Raw genomic sequence first — 23,691 nt, 5'->3', positions numbered from 1 at the left:
GATATAAATGAAAACTGGAACTCAACCAAAACCCCCATCACAGAAACACTCAAGGAAAAATGCCCCGTAAAAGAGAAGAAAAATCAAACCATGGATTTCAGACACTTTAAACTTACTTGAGGAACGCGCGAAGATTATTTATTTATTTATAAAATATTTTACCAGGAAGTAATACATTGAGAGTTACCTCTCGTTTTCAAGTATGTCCTGGGCACAGAGTAAAACAAAATAATACATGGTTACAAATACAGTTATATAAATGAACAAGGTATACATTATATACAAGACATTGCATGCACAGTTAAAGAAAATATATATTATGAGCGTATGAAACAGTTACAGACCAGATTAAAGTGTGAGACAGCCTTAGATTTGAAAGAACTTAAGCTGGTGGTGGATATGAGAGTCTCTGGTAGGTTGTTCCAGTTTTGGGGTGCACGGAAGGAGAAGGAGGAACGTCCGGATACTTTGTTGCGTCTTGGGACCATGAATAGTCTTTTGGAGTCTGATCTCAGGTGATAGGTACTGCATGTGGTAGGGGTGAGGAGCTTGTTCAGGTAGCTGGGTAGCTTGCCCAGAATGTATTTGAGGGTGAGACAGGAAAGGTGAACTTTGCGCCTAGACTCTAGTAATGACCAATCTAGTTCTTTGAGCATTTCGCAGTGATGTGTGTTGTAGTTGAATTAGAGAACAAAACGACAAATTGAATTGTAGAGGGTGTCAAGTTTGCTAAGGTGGGTTTGAGGAGCCGAGCCATATACTATGTCTCCATAGTCAATAATTGGCATTAGCATCTGCTAAAGAACGCCAATCACAAACATTATCTCTACCTCAACTGACAAATTAAACGCCAGCTTAAAGCAGACAAAGAAATACCACAAGAGGATTCAAAATGAGAAATGTTGTACACATGACCAATATTCAGAAAGTGCATGCTGTAAGAAACCGCAACATTTTAAAGATACCCATTCTGAGGACCCCACAGGGTTAATATGTATGGGCATTGAAAAATGTAAAACTAATTGGAGGGGGGGGGGGGAGAGACAACATTGTTCAAATTTCTAAGCAGGAAACCAGATGGATTTATGCTTTAAAAACATACATCCCTCAAGTGTTAAATGCAGAACTAGACCTGGGAGCTTTTCTCACGTAATGTTAAATCAAGGAATTAAATTATATTACTCTTTCATTCCATAGCATACCTTCTCTTGGCTCTTTTACCTCTCTATGGAATGTAATAGTTATAAAATATGTATATTATATGTTACATATAATATATAGTATATGTCAGTATAGTGTGTGTGTGTGTGTGTATATGTCAGTGTTGGGGTGTATATGTATATAAACACATGTATATGTGAGTAGTATGTGTATATGTTGGGATGCATATGCATATATACATGTATATGTCAGTATAATGTGTGTATATGTCAGTGTTGGGGTGTATATATATATATATATATATATATATATATATATATATATATACGCACACACACGTATGTCAGTATAAATGTGTGTATATGTCAGTGTTGGGATGTGTGTGTGTATATATATATATATATCAGTGTTAGGGTATGGATATATATACATATACATCCATGTGTGTATGTTATTGTCCCTTTGCACGCGGCTTGCCATGTTAGCACATGTCATATCCCAGCGGAGTATCCCGGTCACACACACACACAGACCGACCTGTTCTCGTGGGGGAACCGGTGCGCGCGCGTGCTGGTCTCCGGGACTCCAGTGTCCGGTGCGCGTGCTGGTGTCCGGGAGTGAGGGGAAGGGGGTACCAGTATCCTGTGCGCGAGGCAGGTTTCCCGGGACTCAAACACAACCGCGCGCACCTCCAACTTCCGGTGCACGTGACGGGGGGAGAGGGGGAGAGGGGAGAGGGGGAGAGGGGGAGAGGGGGAGAGGGGGAGAGGGGGAGAGGGGGAGAGGGGGAGAGGGGGAGAGGGGGAGAGGGGGAGAGGGGGAGAGGGGGAGAGGGGGAGAGGGGGAGAGCTCTATTGGTGTGTAAATGTTTACAAATTGTTTTAGAAATGTATATATACACAATCAATATACATCTACAAAGTGCATATTTATACAGGATATAAAGCTCTAAACAGCTTATACATTAACAATAATCCGATGGGTAGCCTGTTCAACCTGATTAGTAAAATATAAGTTCTTAAAAATAAAGTGCTCATATAGTGTCCACATAAAGTTCATTAATAAAACTAGGGTGGGGGAAGGGGGAGTAATGAAGGGGGCAATATATATATATATAGTTATGGTGGGTTAAAAAGGTGACAAAAAAACTTCCACTGTATAGCATATAGCAAATACAAATATCACTTGTGAGCACATGTCTATAGGTTTACTGTCTATGCATCTTAACCAAGGCTGTGCTGAAAACTGTGTAATGCAACGAGCATAAACTTATAAGGGTTCCATGTAAGAATGGATTTGAGGCAAAAGGTGCCACTGCTCGTTTGCATATCATTTCCCAGAATCCCTTATTGCAGTGGAAGCACTATGCTAGATAAAAATAATGGCGAAAAGCAGGGTTGCAGGAAGATGCAGTTTCAAAAAGGATCTCCGCGGCCTTAGATGTTGTCTATAAAACAAGAAAGAAGCGCAAACTGCCATAGTGTATTTATAATTGATAAAAACAACAGATGTGCCCTTACAGAGGGTATGTAAAATAAGAGCTTATCGTGAACTGTGGATGGTGTCCGTCACCAGGCTTCCCGGAATGTCTCCGTCACTCGTTCAGGCTGTCTCGGCGTTCGCCAGAGCACCTGGCAGCTGACGTCGCGGTGGCGGAACCGAAAATTGCGATTTTCACCCGATGCCTTGGGAAATTCTTTGGGAGGTCTTGTCTCACGCTGGCCACGATTGTAACAACGGAAGCACAGCGCCACTCCTACGCGTTTCGTGGCGGTATCCGCTTCGTCAAGGAGTAGTGATGCTGTGCTAATGTCTGCATTTTATAGGGCAGGACTTCTCGTCATTGGTTCATTTCAATTCATTATAAAAAAACGTGTAAACAATCTTCAATTGAGTTGGTTATTATTTCTTAAAGTGTATGTGGTGTCAAGAATATATTTAAAAATATGTTCAACATAACATGACAGACAGAGTAAAAACGAAGAGCCTAGTGTAAACAAATACGATAACTAAAAGAAAGAATGGGAGTCACAAGCAAGCTATGATATAAGGTTTTGAGTTAAATGGTCGAGATATTAGATCAAGACCAGTTATAAGTTCGAAAATATAAAATGGGTATCGCAAATATGTATTGATCTATGTAACATTATACGATAAGCTATGTACATGTAAATACACAAGGTAATATTTGGAAATGTATCTGTAAACACCCTAATAAAAAGATACTTTAAAAAAATATATGTTCAAACCAACTATAAAGTGGGAACACATCAAATAATTTATATTAATATATCGTGGTGACAAGCTGCAGAGTGGGAGCAAGTCACTGACGAGCTGCAGAGTGGGAGTGGCAGCACCTCGCTGTGGCGACCTGCAGAGTGGGAGTGGGAGCACCTCGCTGTGACGAGCTGCAGAGTGGGAGTGGCAGCACCTCGCTGTGGCGACCTGCAGAGTGGGAGTGGGAGCACCTCGCTGTGACGATCTGCAGAGTGAGAGTGGGAGCAAGTCACTGTGACGAGTTGCAGAGTGGGAGCAAGTCACTGTGACGAGTTGCAGAGTGGGAGTAAGTCACTGTGACGAGCTGCAGAGTGAGAGTGGGAGCACCTCGCTGTTACGAGTTGCAGAGTGAGAGCACCTCGCTGTGACGAGCTGCGGAGTGGGAGCACCTCGCTGTGATGACCTGCAGAGTGGCAGAGTGGGAGCACCTCGCTGTGTCAAGCTGCAGAGTGAGAGTGGGAGCACCTCGCTGTGTCGAGCTGCAGAGTGGCAGAGTGGGAGCACCTCGCTGTGATGACCTGCAGAGTGGCAGAGTGGGAGCACCTCGCTGTGACGACCTGCAGAGTGGGAGCACCTCGCTGTGACGACCTGCAGAGTGGCAGAGTGGGAGCACGTCGCTGTGACGAGCTGCAGAGTGGCAGAGTGGGAGCACGTCGCTGTGACGACCTGCAGAGTGAGAGTGGGAGCACGTCGCTGTGACGAGCTGCAGATTGAGAGTGGGAGCATGTCGCTGTGGCGAGCTGCAGAGTGGGAGTGGGAGCACCTCGCTGTGACGAGCTGCAGAGTGGGAGCACCTCGCTGTGACGACCTGCAGAGTGGGAGCACCTCGCTGTGACGAGCTGCAGAGTGGCAGAGTGGAAGCACCTCGCTGTGACGAGCTGCAGAGTGGGAGCACCTCGCTGTGACGAGCTGCAGAGTGGGAGCACCCCGCTGTGACGAGCTGCAGAGTGGGAGCACCTCACTGTGACGAGCTGCAGAGTGGGAGTGGGAGCACCCCGCTGTGACGAGCTGCAGAGTGGGAGCACCTCGCTGTGACGAGCTGCAGAGTGGGAGTGGGAGCACCTCGCTGTGACGAGCTGCAGAGTGGGAGTGGGAGCACCTCGCTGTGACGAGCTGCAGAGTGGGAGCACCTCGCTGTGACGATCTGCAGAGTGGGAGCACCTCGCTGTGACGATCTGCAGAGTGGGAGCACGTCGCTGTGACGACCTGCAGAGTGGGAGCACCCCGCTGTGACGATCTGCAGAGTGAGAGCACGTCGCTGTGACGAGCTGCAGAGTGGCAGAGGGGGAGCACCCCGCTTGTGACGAGTGGCAGAGTGGGAGCACGTCGCTGTGACGAGTGGCAGAGTGGGAGCACGTCGCTGTGACGAGCTGCAGAGTGGCAGAGTGGGAGCACGTCGCTGTGACGAGTGGCAGAGTGGGAGCACGTCGCTGTGACGAGCTGCAGAGTGGCAGCACCTCACTGTGACGAGTGGCAGAGTGGCAGCACCTCACTGTGACGAGTTGCAGAGTGGGAGCACCCCGCTGTGACGAGCTGCAGAGTGGGAGTGGGAGCACCCCGCTGTGACGAGCTGCAGAGTGGGAGCACCTCACTGTGACGAGCTGCAGAGTGGGAGTGGGAGCACCTCACTGTGACGAGTGGCAGAGTGGAAGCACCTCACTGTGACGAGTTGCAGAGTGGGAGCACCTCGCTGTGACGAGCTGCAGAGTGGGAGCACCTCACTGTGACGAGTGGCAGAGTGGCAGCACCTCACTGTGACGAGTTGCAGAGTGGGAGCACCTCGCTGTGACGATCTGCAGAGTGGGAGCACCCCGCTGTGACGAGTTGCAGAGTGGGAGCACCTCGCTGTGACGAGCTGCAGAGTGGGAGCACCTCGCTGTGACGAGCTGCAGAGTGGGAGCACGTCGCTGTGACGAGCTGCAGAGTGGGAGCACCTCACTGTGACGAGCTGCAGAGTGGGAGCATCTCACTGTGACGAGTTGCAGAGTGGGAGCACGTCGCTGTGACGAGCTGCAGAGTGGCAGAGTGGGAGCACCTCGCTGTGACGACCTGCAGAGTGGCAGAGTGGGAGCACCTCGCTGTGACGAGCTGCAGAGTGGCAGAGTGGGAGCACCTCGCTGTGACGAGCTGCAGAGTGGCAGAGTGGGAGCACCTCGCTGTGACGAGCTGCAGAGTGGCAGAGTGGGAGCACCTCGCTGTGACGACCTGCAGAGTGGCAGAGTGGGAGCACCTCGCTGTGACGAGCTGCAGAGTGGGAGTGGGAGCACCTCGCTGTGACGAGCTGCAGAGTGGCAGAGTGGGAGCACGTCGCTGTGACGAGCTGCAGAGTGGCAGAGTGGGAGCACCTCGCTGTGACGAGCTGCAGAGTGGCAGAGTGGGAGCACGGGAGCACGTCGCTGTGGCGAGCTGCAGAGTGGCAGAGTGGGAGCACCTTGCTGTGACGAGCTGCAGAGTGGGATCACGTCGCTGTGACGAGTGGCAGAGTGGGAGCACCCCGCTGTGGCGAGCTGCAGAGTGGGATCACGTCGCTGTGACGAGTGGCAGAGTGGGAGCACCCCGCTGTGGCGAGCTGCAGCTTGAGAAGACGGGAATATCTGCACGTGGCATTTTGGAATTTGGGGGGGGGGGGGAGAGGGGGGCGGCATTGCCGAATAGTTGAGCGAGCGGGAAAGTTAAACATTTTTATTTACCTGAGCGCCGGTGAGCGTGTGTGCACGCGCATACCCGCGGGCGCATCGCGTGAGCAGGGACTTGCATATATATATATGCGTCACCTCGCCAAGCACCGCCCGCTCAGCGCCAACGGGGACAAAGCCTTAAGCTGCGGCCAGGCAGGGAACGGGCGCGCTGACGCTCGTGTGCTGGGCCCTGCTCGGTCGGATGATTCGTAGCCGGCTAGGCTTCTCGACAAAGTATTAAAAATGAGAATTTTATTTATGATTGTGTTCATTTGTCCAATTACATGTGAGCCCCTGAAATAAGGGGACTGTGCATGCAAATGGTTGCAATTCCTAAACGTTTCATACGATATTTTTGTTCAACCCCTTGAATTAAAGCTGAAAGTCTGCACTTCTATTGCATCTCGGTTGTTTCATTTCAAATCCATTGTGGTGGCGTACAGAGCCAAAATCTTGAAAATTGTGTCAGTATCCAATTATTTCAGGACCTAACTGTACATATTTCAGCACTGTCTCGCTACGATTTTATTGTTGTACTTTCCCCCCCTTTATTATACTGATCTACAATGAGTGCACTATTGGTATAAATATTTATAGGTTAACATTTTGGGAGCACCTATTTATTACTAAGACTCTTTGTTGTATATAAGAACACATTCTCTGATAGTTAAATGCATGATGATATTAGATCATTTTATATATATTGATGAGTATATTGATACCTTAGTGATTAAAAATATGATTAGCTTGTCACTTGGTAGATTAGTTGATGTGTTTCCTATTGAGCAGCCCAGTGGTGTGGATACGTTTCTATTTACACACAGGTTATATCCGTCACATGATATTCATCTTCTATGACGCTAGTACATGACGTATTCGTGCTGGATGTGTCGACAGTGACGTGCTGACAGGGGCGGACCCGGAAGTGCGGTGCCTGGTGGACCCGGAAGTGGCACGGTTGCCGTGGTGATGTTGCTGTGCTGCTCCCCGGGGCCGCTCCCGGACTCCGTTACTTCGGACATGCAGAATATCAGACAGCTGCCGGGGGAGGTACGAGGCGGCGGGGGGAGGTACGAGGCGGCGGGGGGAGGTACGAGGCGGCGGGGGGAGGTACGAGGCGGCGGGGGGAGGTTATGGGCTAGGGTTCTCCGGCCTCTACCGTGCAAGGGGACAGCGTGTAGCAGGGGAAAGTGGGGACCGGGAGGGGAAAGTGGGGACGGGGAGGTGACACTGTATAAGTGGTGACTGAGAGGGGATACTGTATAGGAGGGGACAGTGGGGACCGGAAGGGGACCTGTATAGGAGGGGACAGTAGTGACTGGGGGGGTGACACTATAGGAAGTGATAGTGGTGACCGGGAGGGGATACAGTATTTGTGGTGACCGGGAGGGGGTACTTTATAGGAGGTGACAGGAAGTGATAGTGGTTACCGTGAGGGGGTACTGTATTGAAGGTGACTTGGAGGGGATACTGTATAGGAGGTGACACTGGTTACCTGGAGGTGACATTATATAGGAGGTAACCTGCTGACAGTGATGGTAATTGTGAAGATGTGGATCAGGGGGACAGCAGGGTCAGTGGTGATATGCCGATGACCGTGTACCCAGATTTCTTGTGTCTCTGTCACCTCTGTCTCACTCATGCCACTCCTTGGAACTGTGACTGCTGGTCCCTGCCCTCCGATCTAAAATGCCACTTTAATAGTCAATGTTTGAATGTAATTAATTTCATGACTACCCACCCCTTAGAAATATTTATTTTGTATGATATCATAAACCCGTGTTGATTACCTAAAACAGGGCTGCATATGACGCAAAACGTTGAACTGAATTATTTGCCCTGAAGTATTTAAGCTGCACCAGACCCGCTCCTTACATACCGCAGTATTTTCCGATCCCTTACATGAACCTATATACATACAATCGCATATCCGGTCATTTGGGAGCTGTTGTATGACGGAGCACTTTATTGCATTTTATTGTGTTTGGGCTCCCTGCCTTCAGAATCATCCATATGCAGAGGTGTGTAATCTAAATCGGGGGCCTCTTAGCGTGTAATCTAAATCGGGGGCCTCTTAGTGTGTAATCTAAATCGGGGGCCTCTTAGCGTGTAATGTAGATCGGGGGCCTCTTAGCGTGTAATGTAGATCGGGGGCCTCTTAGCGTGTAATCTAAATCGGGGGCCTCTTAGCGTGTAATCTAAATCGGGGGCCTCTTAGCGTGTAATTTAAATCGGGGGCTTCTTGGCATGTAATCTAAATCGGGGGGGCTCTTGGCGTGTAATCTGAATGTGGCTCTTGTCTCCTCCTGTAGCAGGTTTCCCGGCTCTGCAAAGTGATCTTTTGTTTTTTAAGAGAACAGAAGGAGGTAAGAACAGGTTAATTGCGCTACATATAAGCGATTACATGCTGACTACCCTAATGTAACCCTCTCTGTGTGTTCCAGCAACCAACAGACTGTATCACGCTGCCTGCGCTTACCTGCTCCTCTCCCCTTCTTTCCTCTTTCCACAGGTAGAGCATTTTAATTCCCAGCTTGATGATTTTGCCACAGTCAATGGAATCAGCTTGAGCCCTTTAAAAAGCATAGTGAAAAGTGTCCTCCTCATTCTGAATGGTGAGGAAACGTTTATTTGGGTCTCTAGACAGGCATGGGCAGGGGTCCGCAAGCTCTCAAGGAAGAAGAGCCCATTTATAAAAAATGTCTATCCAAAATATTCAGAGAGCCGCAACACATGCATGAATATTACACCCCCACACACACATACACATACACATATACTGTACTATACACACTAATGGGTATATACTGTATAATCATTAACATACAACACATGCATGAATATTACACCCCCACAAACACATACATATACTGTACTATACACACTAATAGTATATACTGTATAAGCATTAACATACAGCACATGCATGAATATTACACCCCCACAAACACGTACATATACTGTTCTATACACACTAATAGTATGTACTGTATAAGCATTCAAGTACGACAAACTTACTTTAATTAGAATTAGGGATAGGAAAAAATATGTGGGGGAATAAAATGCATCTCACAAGAATAAGTCCCTTTATTTTGTTTTTTTCTCTGTTTTTCTGTGCAAAACAGTGTCATTTTCAAATACATAAAACATACTGTACATACACTAGCCCACCCTGCACCCCAAATACACAAACACTACCCCCCCAAATACTCATACACTACCCTCCCCAAAAATACTCATACACTACCCTCCCCAAAATACACATACACTATCCCCCCAAATACACATACACTATCCCCCCAAATACACATACACTATCCCCCCAAATACACATACACTATCCCCCCAAATACACATACACTACCCTCCCCCAAATACACATACACTACCCCCGCAATACGGTCTGATCTCACCAGCTGATGCAAGTAACTGAATAGAGATTTCACTTAGTAATTGATTTTATTGCCATTATTATTGAACAACATTTGTTGAATTATTGAAGGTGCCTTGAAAAGGAATCTGACCGCAGAGCAGCTCCGAGCAGACTTTCTTAATATGGGTACGTCTTTTATTGGATTTTAGTGCTAGTTATTAGATACAGTATAGCTGAAATGGGACATATTATAATAGTGTCATACTATGTACCTTTCAGGACTCGATGACGAAAAAGCCGGTTATTTTGCAGACGAGGTAGGAACAGAAAACCTTCCGATCTTTTGTGCCTGTTCAAGGTTTTCAGATAAGCATAAAAATCCTATATACAGCATGCTATATTTCAATTGAGTCCCATTGGGAGAAAAGCGCTCTATAAAATGAAAGTTATTATAATCGTGAATGTTTTAAGCATCATATAATCCTCCCGAGACAGACTTTCTAGCATCTTATATCGAGCACCAGGAACCAAACCTTTTACAGCAAACACTTTCCAATACACAAGAGAAAATGTAAAGACACTGGGCGTTTTATAGACCGGCAAATGCACGGAGACTGGGCGTTTTATATACCGGCAAATGCATGGAGACTGGGCGTTTTATATACCGGCAAATGCACGGAGACTGGGCGTTTTTATATACCGGCAAATGCACGGAGACTGGGCGTTTTTATATACCGGCAAATGCACGGAGACTGGGTGTTTATATACCGGCAAATGCACGGAGACTGGGGGTTTTATATACCGGCAAATGCACGGAGACTGGGGGTTTTATATACCGGCAAATGCACGGAGACTGGGCGTTTTATATACCGGCAAATGCACGGAGACTGGGCGTTTTATATACCGGCAAATGCACGGAGACTGGGCGTTTTATATACCGGCAAATGCACGGAGACTGGGCGTTTTATATACCGGCAAATACACGGAGACTGGGCGTTTTATATACCGGCAAATGCACGGAGACTGGGTGTTTTATATACCGGCAAATACACGGAGACTGGGCGTTTTATATACCGGCAAATGCACGGAGACTGGGTGTTTTATATACCGGCAAATACACGGAGACTGGGCGTTTTATATACCGGCAAATGCACGGAGACTGGGCGTTTTATATACCGGCAAATGCACGGAGACTGGGCGTTTTATATACCGGCAAATGCACGGAGACTGGGCGTTTTATATACCGGCAAATACACGGAGACTGGGCGTTTTATATACCGGCAAATACACGAAGACTGGGCGTTTTATATACCGGCAAATGCACGGAGACTGGGCGTTTTATATACCGGCAAATGCACGGAGACTGGGCGTTTTATATACCGGCAAATGCACGGAGACTGGGCGTTTTATATACCGGCAAATGCACGGAGACTGGGCGTTTTTATATACCAGCAAATACACGGAGACTGGGCGTTTATAAAACGGCAAATGCACAGAGACTGGGTGTTTTATATACCGGCAAATACACGGAGACTGGGTGTTTTATATACCGGCAAATGCACGGAGACTGGGCGTTTTATATACCGGCAAATGCACGGAGACTGGGCGTTTTATATACCGGCAAATGCACGGAGACTGGGCGTTTTATATACCGGCAAATGCACGGAGACTGGGTGTTTTATATACCGGCAAATATACGGAGACTGGGCGTTTTTATTTACCGACAAATGCACGGAGACTGGGTGTTTTATATACCGGCAAATGCACGGAGACTGAGCGTTTATATACCGGCAAATACACGGAGAATGGGCGTTTATATACCGGCAAATGCACGGAGAATGGGCGTTTATATACCGGCAAATGCACGGAGACTGGGCGTTTTATATACCGGCAAATGCACGGAGACTGGGCGTTTTATATACCGGCAAATGCACGGAGACTGGGTGTTTTATATACCGGCAAATGCACGGAGACTGGGTGTTTTATATACCGGCAAATGCACGGAGACTGGGCGTTTTATATACCGGCAAATACACGGAGACTGGGTGTTTATATACCGGCAAATACACGGAGACTGGGTGTTTTATATACCGGCAAATACACGGAGACTGGGCGTTTATATACCGGCAAATACACGGAGACTGGGCGTTTATATACCGGCAAATACACGGAGACTGGGCGTTTATATACCGGCAAATACACGGAGACTGGGCGTTTATATACCGGCAAATACACGGAGACTGGGCGTTTATATACCGGCAAATGCACGAGACTGGGCGTTTGTATACCGGCAAATACACGGAGACTGGGCGTTTTTATATACCGGCAAATACACGGAGACTGGGCGTTTATATACCGGCAAATACACGAAGACTGGGCGTTTTTATATACCGGCAAATACACGGAGACTGGGCGTTTATATACCGGCAAATACACGGAGACTGGGCGTTTATATACCAGCAAATACACGGAGACTGGGCGTTTATATACCGGCAAATGCACGAGACTGGGCGTTTGTATACCGGCAAATACACGGAGACTGGGCGTTTTTATATACCGGCAAATACACGAGACTGGGCGTTTATATACCGGCAAATACACGGAGACTGGGCGTTTTTATATACCGGCAAATACACGGAGACTGGGTGTTTTATATACCGGCAAATACACGGAGACTGGGCGTTTATATTCCGGCAAATACACGGAGACTGGGTGTTTATATTCCGGCAAATACACGGAGACTGGGTGTTTATATACCGGCAAATACACGGAGACTGGGTGTTTTATATACCGGCAAATTCACGGAGACTGGGCATTTATATACCGGCAAATGCACGGAGACTGAGCGTTTTTATATACCGGCAAATGCACGGAGACTGGGTGTTTTATATACCGGCAAATGCACGGAGACTGGGTGTTTATATACCGGCAAATGCACGGAGACTGGGTGTTTATATACCGGCAAATGCACGGAGACTGGGTGTTTTATATACCGGCAAATGCACGGAGACTGGGCATTTATATACCAGCAAATAAACAGAGACTGGGTGTTTTATATACCGGTAAATACATGGAGACTGGGCGTTTATATACCGGCAAATGCACGGAGACTGGGCGTTTTTATATACCGGCAAATGCACGGAGACTGGGCGTTTACATAGCGGCAAATACACGCAGACTGGGCGTTTATATACCGGCAAATACACGCAGACTGGGCGTTTACATAGCGGCAAATACACGCAGACTGGGCGTTTATATACCGCCAAATACACGCAGACTGGGCGTTTACATAGAGGCCAGCGCACAGCTGGGCATTTGTGATTAAAAGTTTCAGAAATTATTAAATGAATTTGGAAGTCAATAACAAAACCAGAATATGTATATTATTTATACAGCGGCAACAGTGTGCACAGCACTTTACATAGCAGGCAATAGAATACAGGGGATTTGAACACCATGGCCTGGCGTCATCGAAGCCTGATCCTCGCTTTTGCTGCCATTAAAGTCAATGGCAGATATCGCCATTTCGGCTACGATCATGCGGATCGCGCATTGGTGACTCCTAGCCAGTGCATCCAACATGGAAGCACATAACCGTAGCGCTTGCAATGTAAGCGCTATAGACTTCGCGACAGTGGGCCTCTGTAAGTCAGCGCAGTAGATGGCAGTGCCTGGGCTCGGTGGATAAGGAGAGTTTTTCTCGTGTTATCATTGGGTTGACCTGATAAAAGGAAACGTTCTGTCAACTTCGCCTTTGCAGCCCCCGTGTCTCTTGTTTTCCAGTGGAGCAGTGATGTGTCTCTTCTAACACGGTTGGCGGTTGGACGCACCCTAAATATTAATCAGCTGGTAGACATGGAATGGAAGTTTGGAGGTAGTTGTCTCTCACTTTGTTCAGTAACTGATCTTTTTCTGGCTATTCCCCCCTCCCTTTTAAATGTATTGATGTATCGGGGGTCTCTTTCTGTCGTAGTTACAGCAGCGAGCAGCGAATTGCAGAAAGCAGGAAGCATCTTTTTACAAGTAAGTCCTTAACGTCCGGGTTTATTGTAGCCGTCTCCCTCTCTTTCTAACATTTTGGATGTGCAATTAAAGCGCAGAATGGAAATAACTGAACCTTCCATGATTTCACAATCCTTCAAATGACTTGGGCCTCGGCCAAGGTTCCTGCTGGCGTGCAGAGGCGCGCCGAGGCTCAGGGAAAGCTGGTGCTTTCCCTGGCCTTAGACAGAGCGCCGTCCGGGGGCGTGTCGGCGGGCGGGCCAGTGACGTCCCGGAGCTGGTTCGCCCTCATTGGGCGAACCGCTCACGTGACCGGCCCTGCGCTCCGGCAAGCGCTTGATTTTAAAATTTACCTAAGACCTACGCTTCCGCGCGCTTGCGGAAGCGTGTGCGAGCCCCTGCTAAAGCCGCTCTCATTGCGGCTGTAGGGGCTCACTGGTAAGTAACAGCGCGCCTCAGCGCTGACCATGCCCGAGGCCTTAGTCTTGTCCGTGATATCCAGTGCTGGATTTACGCATAAACTAACTAAGCTACAGTTTAAGCCAGGGGTGGGCAACTCCTGTCCTCTAAGGCCACCAACAGGTCAGGTTTTCAGGCTGTCACTGCTTCAGCACAGGTGACTCAATCTTTGACTGAGCCAGCTGTGCTGAAGCAGGGATATCCTGAAAACCTGACCTGTTGGTGGCCCTTGAGGAATGATGTTGGCCACCCCTGGCTTAGGGCCTCACAATATGAGGGGCCTTAAAAAAAAATAGAAAAAAAATGAATTTCATGTTTTTAAAATCAGATGATAAAGAGATGTGGGCAAAAGAAGATTCTCTATAAATTTGGGCATTTTCGTTCAAATATGACCCATAGGCTGGGTCCATACAGCTTGCGTCCGAGCCGAGGCGTGCGTCTGCGTGCCGCCACCCGCGTGAAGCGGGTGCATTTTTTGGGCGTGCTAGATGCGCCGTGGTGGGCGTGTCGAAGGGCGTCACGGAGCTGGTTCGCCCTCATTGGGAAACCGCTCACGTGACCTGCCTGTCGCGCCGAGGAATCAGTTTCAACTGATTTCTCGCGCAATGCGCGCCCGCCCGCTCCTGCCGTCGCGCGATCAATGCCTTAAGGCAAAAACGATGGAATTTCTGTCATTATCATTGGGGTTCACAAACTTTCCCTCGCCACTGTAACAATGCTAGTACTGTATAATGTTTTCATTCATTTCAGTTTCATGTTTATATTATCAATGGTCCCTCCAGTCAGAATAATCTATTTCTAATTTTTGGGGCCTCTTAGACTTGACATCGCTGAGGGCTTCAGAGGGTCAAAGTTCGGCCCTGACTATATCTACATCTGAAATGATGACATTATTTGTTATGGCGTCATGTGCCCATTTTCCTTAATCTCGTGGTGCATTTTATTCATTCGTTTCTTTTGTTTCAGTTGAAGATGATCATTAAAAAAGGACATGTGTCAGAACCCGTGTATGTAGGTGAGTTTCATGGGTTTGTACGGGAATGTTAGTCTCCTCTCTTCGGACTGTCTGTATTCAGTGAGGTATTAGGTGTGTTTTGCAGAACAGTAAATAAGCATCGTTACGTCTCAGTGCATTTGTTTGGTTGTTTTTGTTACCCAACATTTCAGTATGATGGATCTTTTTCACTAATAATGGAGTCCACTTTGTTATTAGTGAAAAAGATCCATCGTATTGAAATGTTGGGTAGCCCCCCCAAAAAAAATAAAATCCTTCACAGGAACATCTTTTAGTGAGGCTTTCTTCAGCACTTGTAGCACACGTTCCTCACCTGCAGATGTGTCAGGACTCTGTTACTAACGCACAGGGAAGCAGCTGATGGGTGATGTGTGTTTTAGAAGCTAGTTTAGGATCTTACGAAATATGAAACATTACCAGTAATACTCTGCCATAAAGTAACCAATCTGCATTAATAGTCATTCTGCTGTAAAGTAACACGTCTGCACTAATATTCGTCCTGCTGTGAAGTAACACCTGCATTAATACTCGTCTTGCCGTGAAGTAACACCTGCATTAATACTCGTCCTGCTGCGACGTAAGATCAGCATTAATGCTTGTCCTGCTGTAAAGTAACAAGCCGGCACTATTACTCGTCCTGCTGTAAAATAACAAATCTGTGCTAATACTCATTGCTGACGAAAAATAGTGAGCCTGCTACTAATACTGTAGTAACAAAACTGCACTAATACCCTACGATAAGGTACGCAAGAATACCCACTAATACTCATCGTCTCAGCATAGCTAAATACAAAAGATCACTCTGGGACGCACTCTGAGAAAGTCCTCATGTATATACAAAAAGAACAAAATCCTTTTAATGATATATAACTTAACAATGCTGGAAGAATATAGACTTGCTTTAATAACGAAAGCTACGACCTAATTAGTAAATGAGCGCCGAAGACTGTAATGACTCAAATCTATAATAACTACTATCCAAATATCGTTTGCATTAATAGCGTGGACAAAATGAGAGCCGGGTCATTGCGGACCAGTGATTAAAACGATGACCGATACTGCGTGAAATAATTCCTACAAAGAACACCAATAATCAATTGATTTTAGATATAAATATCTCAATAGCTCTAACATGGCGTGGGGCAGATAAACCCAGATTAGAATGAAAAAAGGGAGAAATACATGTCGTCTGTGAATCATTGATGTGTGTAAAAGATAGAAACGCAGGGGACCGTTTCCCCTAAGTAACGCCTCCATTCCTCTCTCGTGTTCTACGTCGAGAGTCGCTGATAGGGATTCTGGGGTTGGGGAAATCCCTTCTATTTTTCTGAAGACATCTTTTGTGTCTCTGGTGTATGAGGGAAGAGCTGTGACAAATACTGTGACAAATGCTGTGACAAATGATCTTAGCACTCGGCCTAAGTACGTGCTGGCTTTTTATGTTGCACATTTGGATTTTCAGAGTGACCAAGATTAAGTGACAGCTTGAGGGTTGTGTGATGGGATCGTGTCGTGTCTGAGGTCATCAGTGACGTCATAAGACCCGGCATCAAATGACGCCGCGGGTCATGTGACGTTACGATCATGTGACCCTGCAGCGTCATTTGATGCGCATTGCCATGGGGACACGTCACGTGACCCCGCTGTGTCATTTGACGCCGTGACGCCATGGCGATGCCGCAGAGCCGGCTGAGAGCAGGTAAGAGAAGTTACAGAGGCCTCACGCCTCCAGCATTCAATTTAAATGTCTTGGAAGATTGCGGGGCCTCTGTAACCGCCGCACCCCCCAGTTTGTGCACCCCTGTACTAGATAAAAGATAACGTTTAATTATACAGATGGGCTCTACGAGTGCATCACAGTGGGATCTTTTGGATCTTGTTATCCGGAGTAGATATCTATCCCAGGTAGCACCACTCCATTGATATGTGCACATTGTATATGGCAGAGCAGGGACCGCTCCCTCTATGTCACTCATGAATTTTTAGAACTACAGGCGGTCCTCGATTTTTCCGACGGAACGCGTCCCGCAAACCGCCGCGGGATAACGGGCCGTCGGATTGCAGGCCCCGCGTTAATCGGCGGCGTTGACCGTCAGATCAGCGGGCCCGGTGTCGGATAAGGTGTCCGGCGGATTGCACAATGCGGCGTCTGATAAGGCGTCCGTCGGAAACCGGAACGTCGTTAAGCGAGTACTAACCCCCCCAACAGGTCAGGTTTTTAAGCATATCCTAGCTTCTGCATGTGGCTCAATCAAATGGCTCAGATTGAGCCACCTGTGCTGAAGCCTTTACTGATTGAGCAGCCTGTGCTGAAGCAGGGACTGGTTGACGTGCTAGGATATCCTGGAAACCTAGCCTGTTCGGGGGCGGGGGGTGGAGGGGCACTTGAGGATTGGAGCAGAGTGCCCGTTTTCTATTCTCACTTTGATTGGACCTATGTCTCAGAATCTGGGTTTATCTGCACCGCACCTCAGATCCATTGAGATGGATATTTTTCTCAATAGATGATTAGTTTTCTTTATATGCATTATTCCACTCCGTATCACTCCCTCTTATCACTGGCTCACCGTGACCCAGCCCTCGTTTTTTGGAATGCTATTAATTAAAAGGATATTTAAATAATAGCTATTAAAGATTTGAGTCATTACAGACTTCCACCCTAATTTCCTAAAGCTAGTTCTTCTTGTTATTTATTTATTATACAGGGGGACTGAGTGGGATCTTTTGTATTTGGTTATACTCAGTAGATATCTATACCAGATAGCAGCCGTAGATTTGATCAACGTTTATATAGCAGAGCAGGGACCCCTCCCCCATGTCATTCTAATACGCGCTGGGCTATAAAGCATGGGTGTGCCATCTTTCCCTGCTGCACTCCCCCCCCCCCCCCGCCTGCTTGCGCCCCCCCCCCCCCCCCATACCTTCTCTCCGGCGTCATTTGATGCGTTGCCATGGCGATGCATCGCCGAGAGAAGGTAAGTGAATATGCAGAGGCCCCACATGATCCCCCGGCATTCATTTAAATGCCTTGGGGGAGGAGCGCGGTGCCGCTGCAACCGCCCGCGCCTCCCCCCCCAGGAAAATCTCGCGCCCCCCAGTTTGCGCACCCCTGCACTAAAGTAACAAATCTGCACTAATACCTTTGTTTTTAAGTAACAAATATTCACTTATACTTACCCTTCCATAAAGTAACAATTGTACACCAATACTCCCCCTGCCATAGTCACGCGCCTGCCCTAATACTCGCCATGCCATAGTCACGCGCCTGCCCTAATACTCGCCATGCCATAGTCACGCGCCTGCCCTAATACTCCCCCTGCCATAGTCACGCGCCTGCCCTAATACTCCCCCTGCCATAGTCACGCGCCTGCCCTAATACTCCCCCTGCCATAGTCACGCGCCTGCCCTAATACTCCCCCTGCCATAGTCACGCGCCTGCCCTAATACTCCCCCTGCCATAGTCACGCGCCTGCCCTAATACTCCCCCTGCCATAGTCACGCGCCTGCCCTAATACTCCCCCTGCCATAGTCATGCGCCTGCCCTAATACTCACCCTGCCATAGTCATGCATCTGCTCTAATACTCCCCCTGCCATAGTCACGCGCCTGCCCTAATACTCGCCCTGCCATAGTCACGCGCCTGCCCTAATACTCCCCCTGCCATAGTCACGCGCCTGCCCTAATACTCACCCTGCCATAGTCACGCGCCTGCCCTAATACTCACCCTGCCATAGTCATGCATCTGCCCTAATACTCGCCCTGCCATAGTCATGCACCTGCCCTAATACTCGCCATGCCATAGTCCTGTATCTGCCCTAATACTCCCCCTGCCATAGTCACGCGCCTGCCCTAATACTCACCCTGCCATAGTCATGACCCTGCTCTAATACTCCCCCTGCCATAGTCATGCACCCGCTCTAATACTCCCCCTGCCATAGTCACGCGCCTGCCCTAATACTCGCCATGCCATAGTCATGCATCTGCCCTAATACTCCCCCTGCCATAGTCACGCGCCTGCCCTAATACTCGCCATGCCATAGTCATGCATCTGCTCTAATACTCCCCCTGCCATAGTCACGCGCCTGCCCTAATACTCGCCCTGCCATAGTCATGCACCTGCCCTAATACTCGCCATGCCATAGTCCTGTATCTGCCCTAATACTCCCCCTGCCATAGTCACGCGCCTGCCCTAATACTCACCCTGCCATAGTCATGCACCCGCTCTAATACTCCCCCTGCCATAGTCACGCGCCTGCCCTAATACTCGCCATGCCATAGTCATGCATCTGCCCTAATACTCCCCCTGTAAAAAATGCTGTATGGTGCTCAAAAACATAGATCAAAAGCTGCAATAAAGTCCTTCAACAGAATAATTCCATGTGTAGAGATCCTAGGGGTACCAGGAGCATTAAACCACACCTATTTCCACTATGGCACGATGGCCTGGATGGAGTTCCACTATTGTAAGTAACAACTCCCACTAGCTAGTGTCCAGTCAGATATATCGCTGTGGAACAATAAGGTGTAAGGTGTAAGAGTAATATTACTCACGGCTGGGTGGTCTTCCTGGTATACCTCCTCCGGTAGGTGCATCCGGTCTTCCAATGGTCACAGCAAACAATATAGGAAGGTTGGAGCACAACTGAATACAGGGTGGAAAAAACAATCTGCAAGAGAGTGTGTGTCCCAAAAAGGTTTAATGGATCAAACCATAAACATACAGTGAGCCCACGGGCCCCCACCAACGCGTTTCGAGCAACGCTCTTTATCAAGGTGCCATAATCACGCGCCTGCCCTAATACTCGCCCTGCCATAGTCATGCACCTGCCCTAATACTCGCCATGCCATAGTCACGCGCCTGCCCTAATCCTCGCCCTGCCATAGTCACGCGCCTGCCCTAATACTCACCCTGCCATAGTCACGCGCCTGCCCTAATACTCACCCTGCCATAGTCATGCATCTGCCCTAATACTCCCCCTGCCATAGTCACGCGCCTGCCCTAATACTCACCCTGCCATAGTCCTGTATCTGCCCTAATACTCCCCCTGCCATAGTCACGCGCCTGCCCTAATACTCACCCTGCCATAGTCATGCATCTGCCCTAATACTCCTCCTGCCATAATCACGCGCCTGCCCTAATACTCGCCATGCCATAGTCCTGTATCTGCCCTAATACTCCCCCTGCCATAGTCACGCGCCTGCCCTAATACTCGCCATGCCATAGTCATGCACCTGCCCTAATACTCGCCATGCCATAGTCATGCACCTGCCCTAATACTCGCCATGCCATAGTCATGCACCTGCCCTAATACTCGCCATGCCATAGTCATGCACCTGCCCTAATACTCGCCATGCCATAGTCATGCATCTGCCCTAATACTCCCCCTGCCATAGTCACGCGCCTGCCCTAATACTCACCCTGCCATAGTCATGCATCTGCTCTAATACTCCCCCTGCCATAGTCACGCGCCTGCCCTAATACTCGCCCTGCCATAGTCATGCACCTGCCCTAATACTCGCCATGCCATAGTCACGCGCCTGCCCTAATACTCCTCCTGCCATAATCACGCGCCTGCCCTAATACTCGCCCTGCCATAGTCATGCGCCTGCCCTAATACTCGCCATGCCATAGTCACGCGCCTGCCCTAATCCTCGCCCTGCCATAGTCACGCGCCTGCCCTAATACTCACCCTGCCATAGTCACGCGCCTGCCCTAATACTCACCCTGCCATAGTCATGCATCTGCCCTAATACTCCCCCTGCCATAGTCACGCGCCTGCCCTAATACTCACCCTGCCATAGTCCTGTATCTGCCCTAATACTCCCCCTGCCATAGTCACGCGCCTGCCCTAATACTCACCCTGCCATAGTCATGCATCTGCCCTAATACTCCTCCTGCCATAATCACGCGCCTGCCCTAATACTCGCCATGCCATAGTCCTGTATCTGCCCTAATACTCCCCCTGCCATAGTCACGCGCCTGCCCTAATACTCGCCATGCCATAGTCATGCACCTGCCCTAATACTCGCCATGCCATAGTCATGCACCTGCCCTAATACTCGCCATGCCATAGTCATGCACCTGCCCTAATACTCGCCATGCCATAGTCATGCATCTGCCCTAATACTCCCCCTGCCATAGTCACGCGCCTGCCCTAATACTCACCATGCCATAGTCATGCATCTGCCCTAATACTCCCCCTGCCATAGTCACGCGCCTGCCCTAATACTCACCATGCCATAGTCATGCATCTGCTCTAATACTCTCTGCCATAATCACGCGCCTGCCCTAATACTCGCCATACCATAGTCGCGCGCCTGCCCTAATACTCCTCCTGCCATAATCACGCGCCTGCCCTAATCCTCGCCCTGCCATAGTCACGCGCCTGCCCTAATCCTCGCCCTGCCATAGTCACGCGCCTGCCCTAATCCTCGCCCTGCCATAGTCACGCGCCTGCCCTAATCCTCGCCCTGCCATAGTCACGCGCCTGCCCTAATCCTCGCCCTGCCATAGTCACGCGCCTGCCCTCAGTAAGCCCCCCTGTCCCCGCTGCGCGTGTGAGTTGTGCATAACATTGCGTTGGCCGTGACGCTGTGTTTCTCCCCAGAACTCACCTTGCCGCAGTTCTACAGCTTCCTACATGAAATGGAGCGTGCCAAGAGCAGCCTGGAGTGCTTCACCTGAAGGGCGGCGGCAGCCGGGGACACTCTCTGAACAGCCCACGTCTAAGAACTGCTTGTCTTTTTACCCCACGCAAAAATGAATAACAAAAGTCTTGTTTTATAAGCAAATCCAACTGGATACGATTCGCTTGGCAGTCTGTGATCGGGTACATGGGTTGGACGCGCAGGGTTTAAAGATATTGAATATTCTGGATGTCCGTTGCTGCAAATACATTTCTTGCAACACCAATACATTTCTGTATAAATCGATGGTTTTACATTTTAAGTTGACTCACTCAAAAACAAACACCCTTGTACAGCGAAACAGGATTCTGCCCGCCTTAGAAAATCTGTTAGTCACGCATTTCAACCACAGGCAGAGCAAGTCCTTGGAATAGAAACTAACACAACAGGTCACGTGTATTGCAAGTCAAATTAAGCTCCTGCGTACAGAGCGTCGCTTTTAGACTTGGGTTGATAGAAACAGTAAAATGTTAGCACCATGGCGAGTCCGTTATAAGCTTGTACGTAAGTAATGGTGAATTCTCTCGATACACTGAAGTTGGGATCTTGGTTCAGATAATCTTCCAATCTGTGGTTTTGGAAACAAGGCGCTTGTCCACCCCCAGAACACCCGTTACATTTATGCTATAAACCGCCATGCTGCTATTTGCAGTGTAAGAACGTTGAAAATTTACGACAAAAAACCCCAAACTTTTTATTTCAAAGAAAACCAACGTTTCGGTCCCTCCGGACCTTCATCAGCAGAACAGAAGATATAAAAACACCCGTGCTAATTATAGCTTCCAAAGAAGTTGGATAGTGGTGGGCTATAATTAACACTGATATTTTATATTCGTTGTACCCTAATTAATGTGCTGAGGGTCCGAAACGTTGGTTTTTCTGTATTTTTTGGGGGGACAATTTTTCAAAAGTGTGCTCCAGAACTCTGGACGGGATTGTTTTAGTGTAAGGCTGCAGTTCCAAAGTGCGGGGGAAACAGTTTCAGGCGCGGAGAATCCGGCTTGTGCAGCCAACACAACACAGACAAACCATGTCTTCACAGTGCCAGTCTCATCTAAGACAGAGATACAAAGCACAGCTCTACTCACACGTTCATAATAAAGTTCTCCATTTAATGTGACAGCCAAGAATAGTGGAGAAACAATGTTCCAGGTCCACAAGGACCTTTCATCGGAAGGTCCATATGGCACCTGAAACATTGTTTCTCCTCAGTTCTTGGCCGTCACATTAAATGGGGAATTGCATTATGAACTTGTGAGTAGATCTCTACTTTTTACCTCTGTCTTAGGCCTCGTTCAGGGTGCCGGCTTCGGAGAGGTGGCGTGCTTACGTGCGCATGGACGTCTGAAACAATGTATTTAAAGTTAATAGCGGTTGTCAGGGTAGCAGCTGCCCTGTCGCCGCAGTATGGAGTTGACGCTGGCTACAGTTTCAATAAACAACTCAAGTTGTTTTTTCAAGCTGCAGCAGCGTCACTGGTACTTCGTTAGCCAATCAAATCATTCTTGAAAATGATTTCAACAGTGCAACACCGATCCTCACGTCTGTAGCCCCGCCTCCTGAAAGCTTGAAAGGGCCTGCTGGGGATAATGTGCACACATCGCCCAGCAGCCTGCCGTGCGCACACGCGGACGCGCGCCCTCCACCTCCTGTCTCTGCCACCCTGAACGAGGCCTTTAGAGGAGACCGGCACTTTGAAGACATTGTTGGTGTAAGGCAGCATACATCTCCGATGTAGCACCTCTGGTAACCCTTGTGTGTGGTGTATTTTTTGGTGTGCAATACTTTTTGTTCCTATGCTATTATAAGCCGTGTATGTAATCAGGAGAATAAACGTATATGCAACCGTGCCCTGCATCCCCCACAGCCTTCCTCCTACTCGCTTCCGTCTCTATGGGTTTCCTGCCATATAAAACGTGGCTCGGGTGATATTTTGCTGTGGTTCTAGCTCGCTTGCTCACTATCTTCCTGCTGTCAATCAAAATGAAGACCAATCTCACTCTAGCAGCAGGCGCAGGGTCCCGTCACAGTTTGAGGTTC

The 23,691-nt window shown here is 48.5% G+C and overlaps 2 protein-coding genes across 3 annotated transcripts in view; one reads left to right on the top strand and one right to left on the bottom strand.

Annotated features, from left to right (window-relative positions):
• The window catches only part of DNMT3B (DNA methyltransferase 3 beta), a 39,058-nt gene extending 37,210 nt beyond the window's left edge, over positions 1-1,848 (bottom strand). The window contains exon 1 of the mRNA XM_075571762.1: positions 1,699-1,848. The gene's annotated coding sequence lies outside the window, so the exon portion shown is untranslated. The remainder of the gene's footprint in view (positions 1-1,698) is intronic.
• A 5,160-nt stretch (positions 1,849-7,008) lies between these two features.
• COMMD7 (COMM domain containing 7) lies at positions 7,009-21,877 on the top strand. Of its 2 annotated transcripts, none has more exons than XM_075571759.1 (9): positions 7,009-7,166; positions 8,429-8,482; positions 8,629-8,731; positions 9,619-9,675; positions 9,769-9,806; positions 13,273-13,363; positions 13,463-13,512; positions 14,917-14,965; positions 21,573-21,877. In XM_075571759.1, the coding sequence occupies exons 1-9, from the start codon at positions 7,086-7,088 to the stop codon at positions 21,647-21,649; spliced, it is 600 nt and encodes a 199-aa protein (XP_075427874.1). In that variant the 5' UTR covers positions 7,009-7,085; the 3' UTR covers positions 21,650-21,877. The 2 variants fall into 2 exon arrangements, with proteins under 2 accessions (XP_075427874.1, XP_075427875.1); XM_075571760.1 differs by lacking the exon at positions 21,573-21,877 and adding an exon at positions 16,428-16,783.
• The last annotated feature ends 1,814 nt before the right edge of the window (positions 21,878-23,691 follow it).

The sequence above is a fragment of the Ascaphus truei genome, chromosome 15, assembly GCF_040206685.1.
Source record: "Ascaphus truei isolate aAscTru1 chromosome 15, aAscTru1.hap1, whole genome shotgun sequence".
Lineage (NCBI taxonomy): Eukaryota > Metazoa > Chordata > Amphibia > Anura > Ascaphidae > Ascaphus > Ascaphus truei.
Note: the sequence above shows the minus strand (reverse complement) of the source record. Positions and strands in the feature narration are given on the sequence as shown.

Excerpts from the sequence above, each read along its gene's own strand:
- COMMD7 (XM_075571759.1), top strand. The coding sequence starts at position 7,086 with ATGTTGCTGTGCTGCTCCCCGGGGCCGCTCCCGGACTCCGTTACTTCG. Across the intron at positions 8,483-8,628 it reads TTTTAAGAGAACAGAAGGAG|GTAGAGCATTTTAATTCCCA; the intron begins GTAAGAACAGGT and ends CTCTTTCCACAG. Across the intron at positions 8,732-9,618 it reads TGTCCTCCTCATTCTGAATG|GTGCCTTGAAAAGGAATCTG; the intron begins GTGAGGAAACGT and ends GAATTATTGAAG.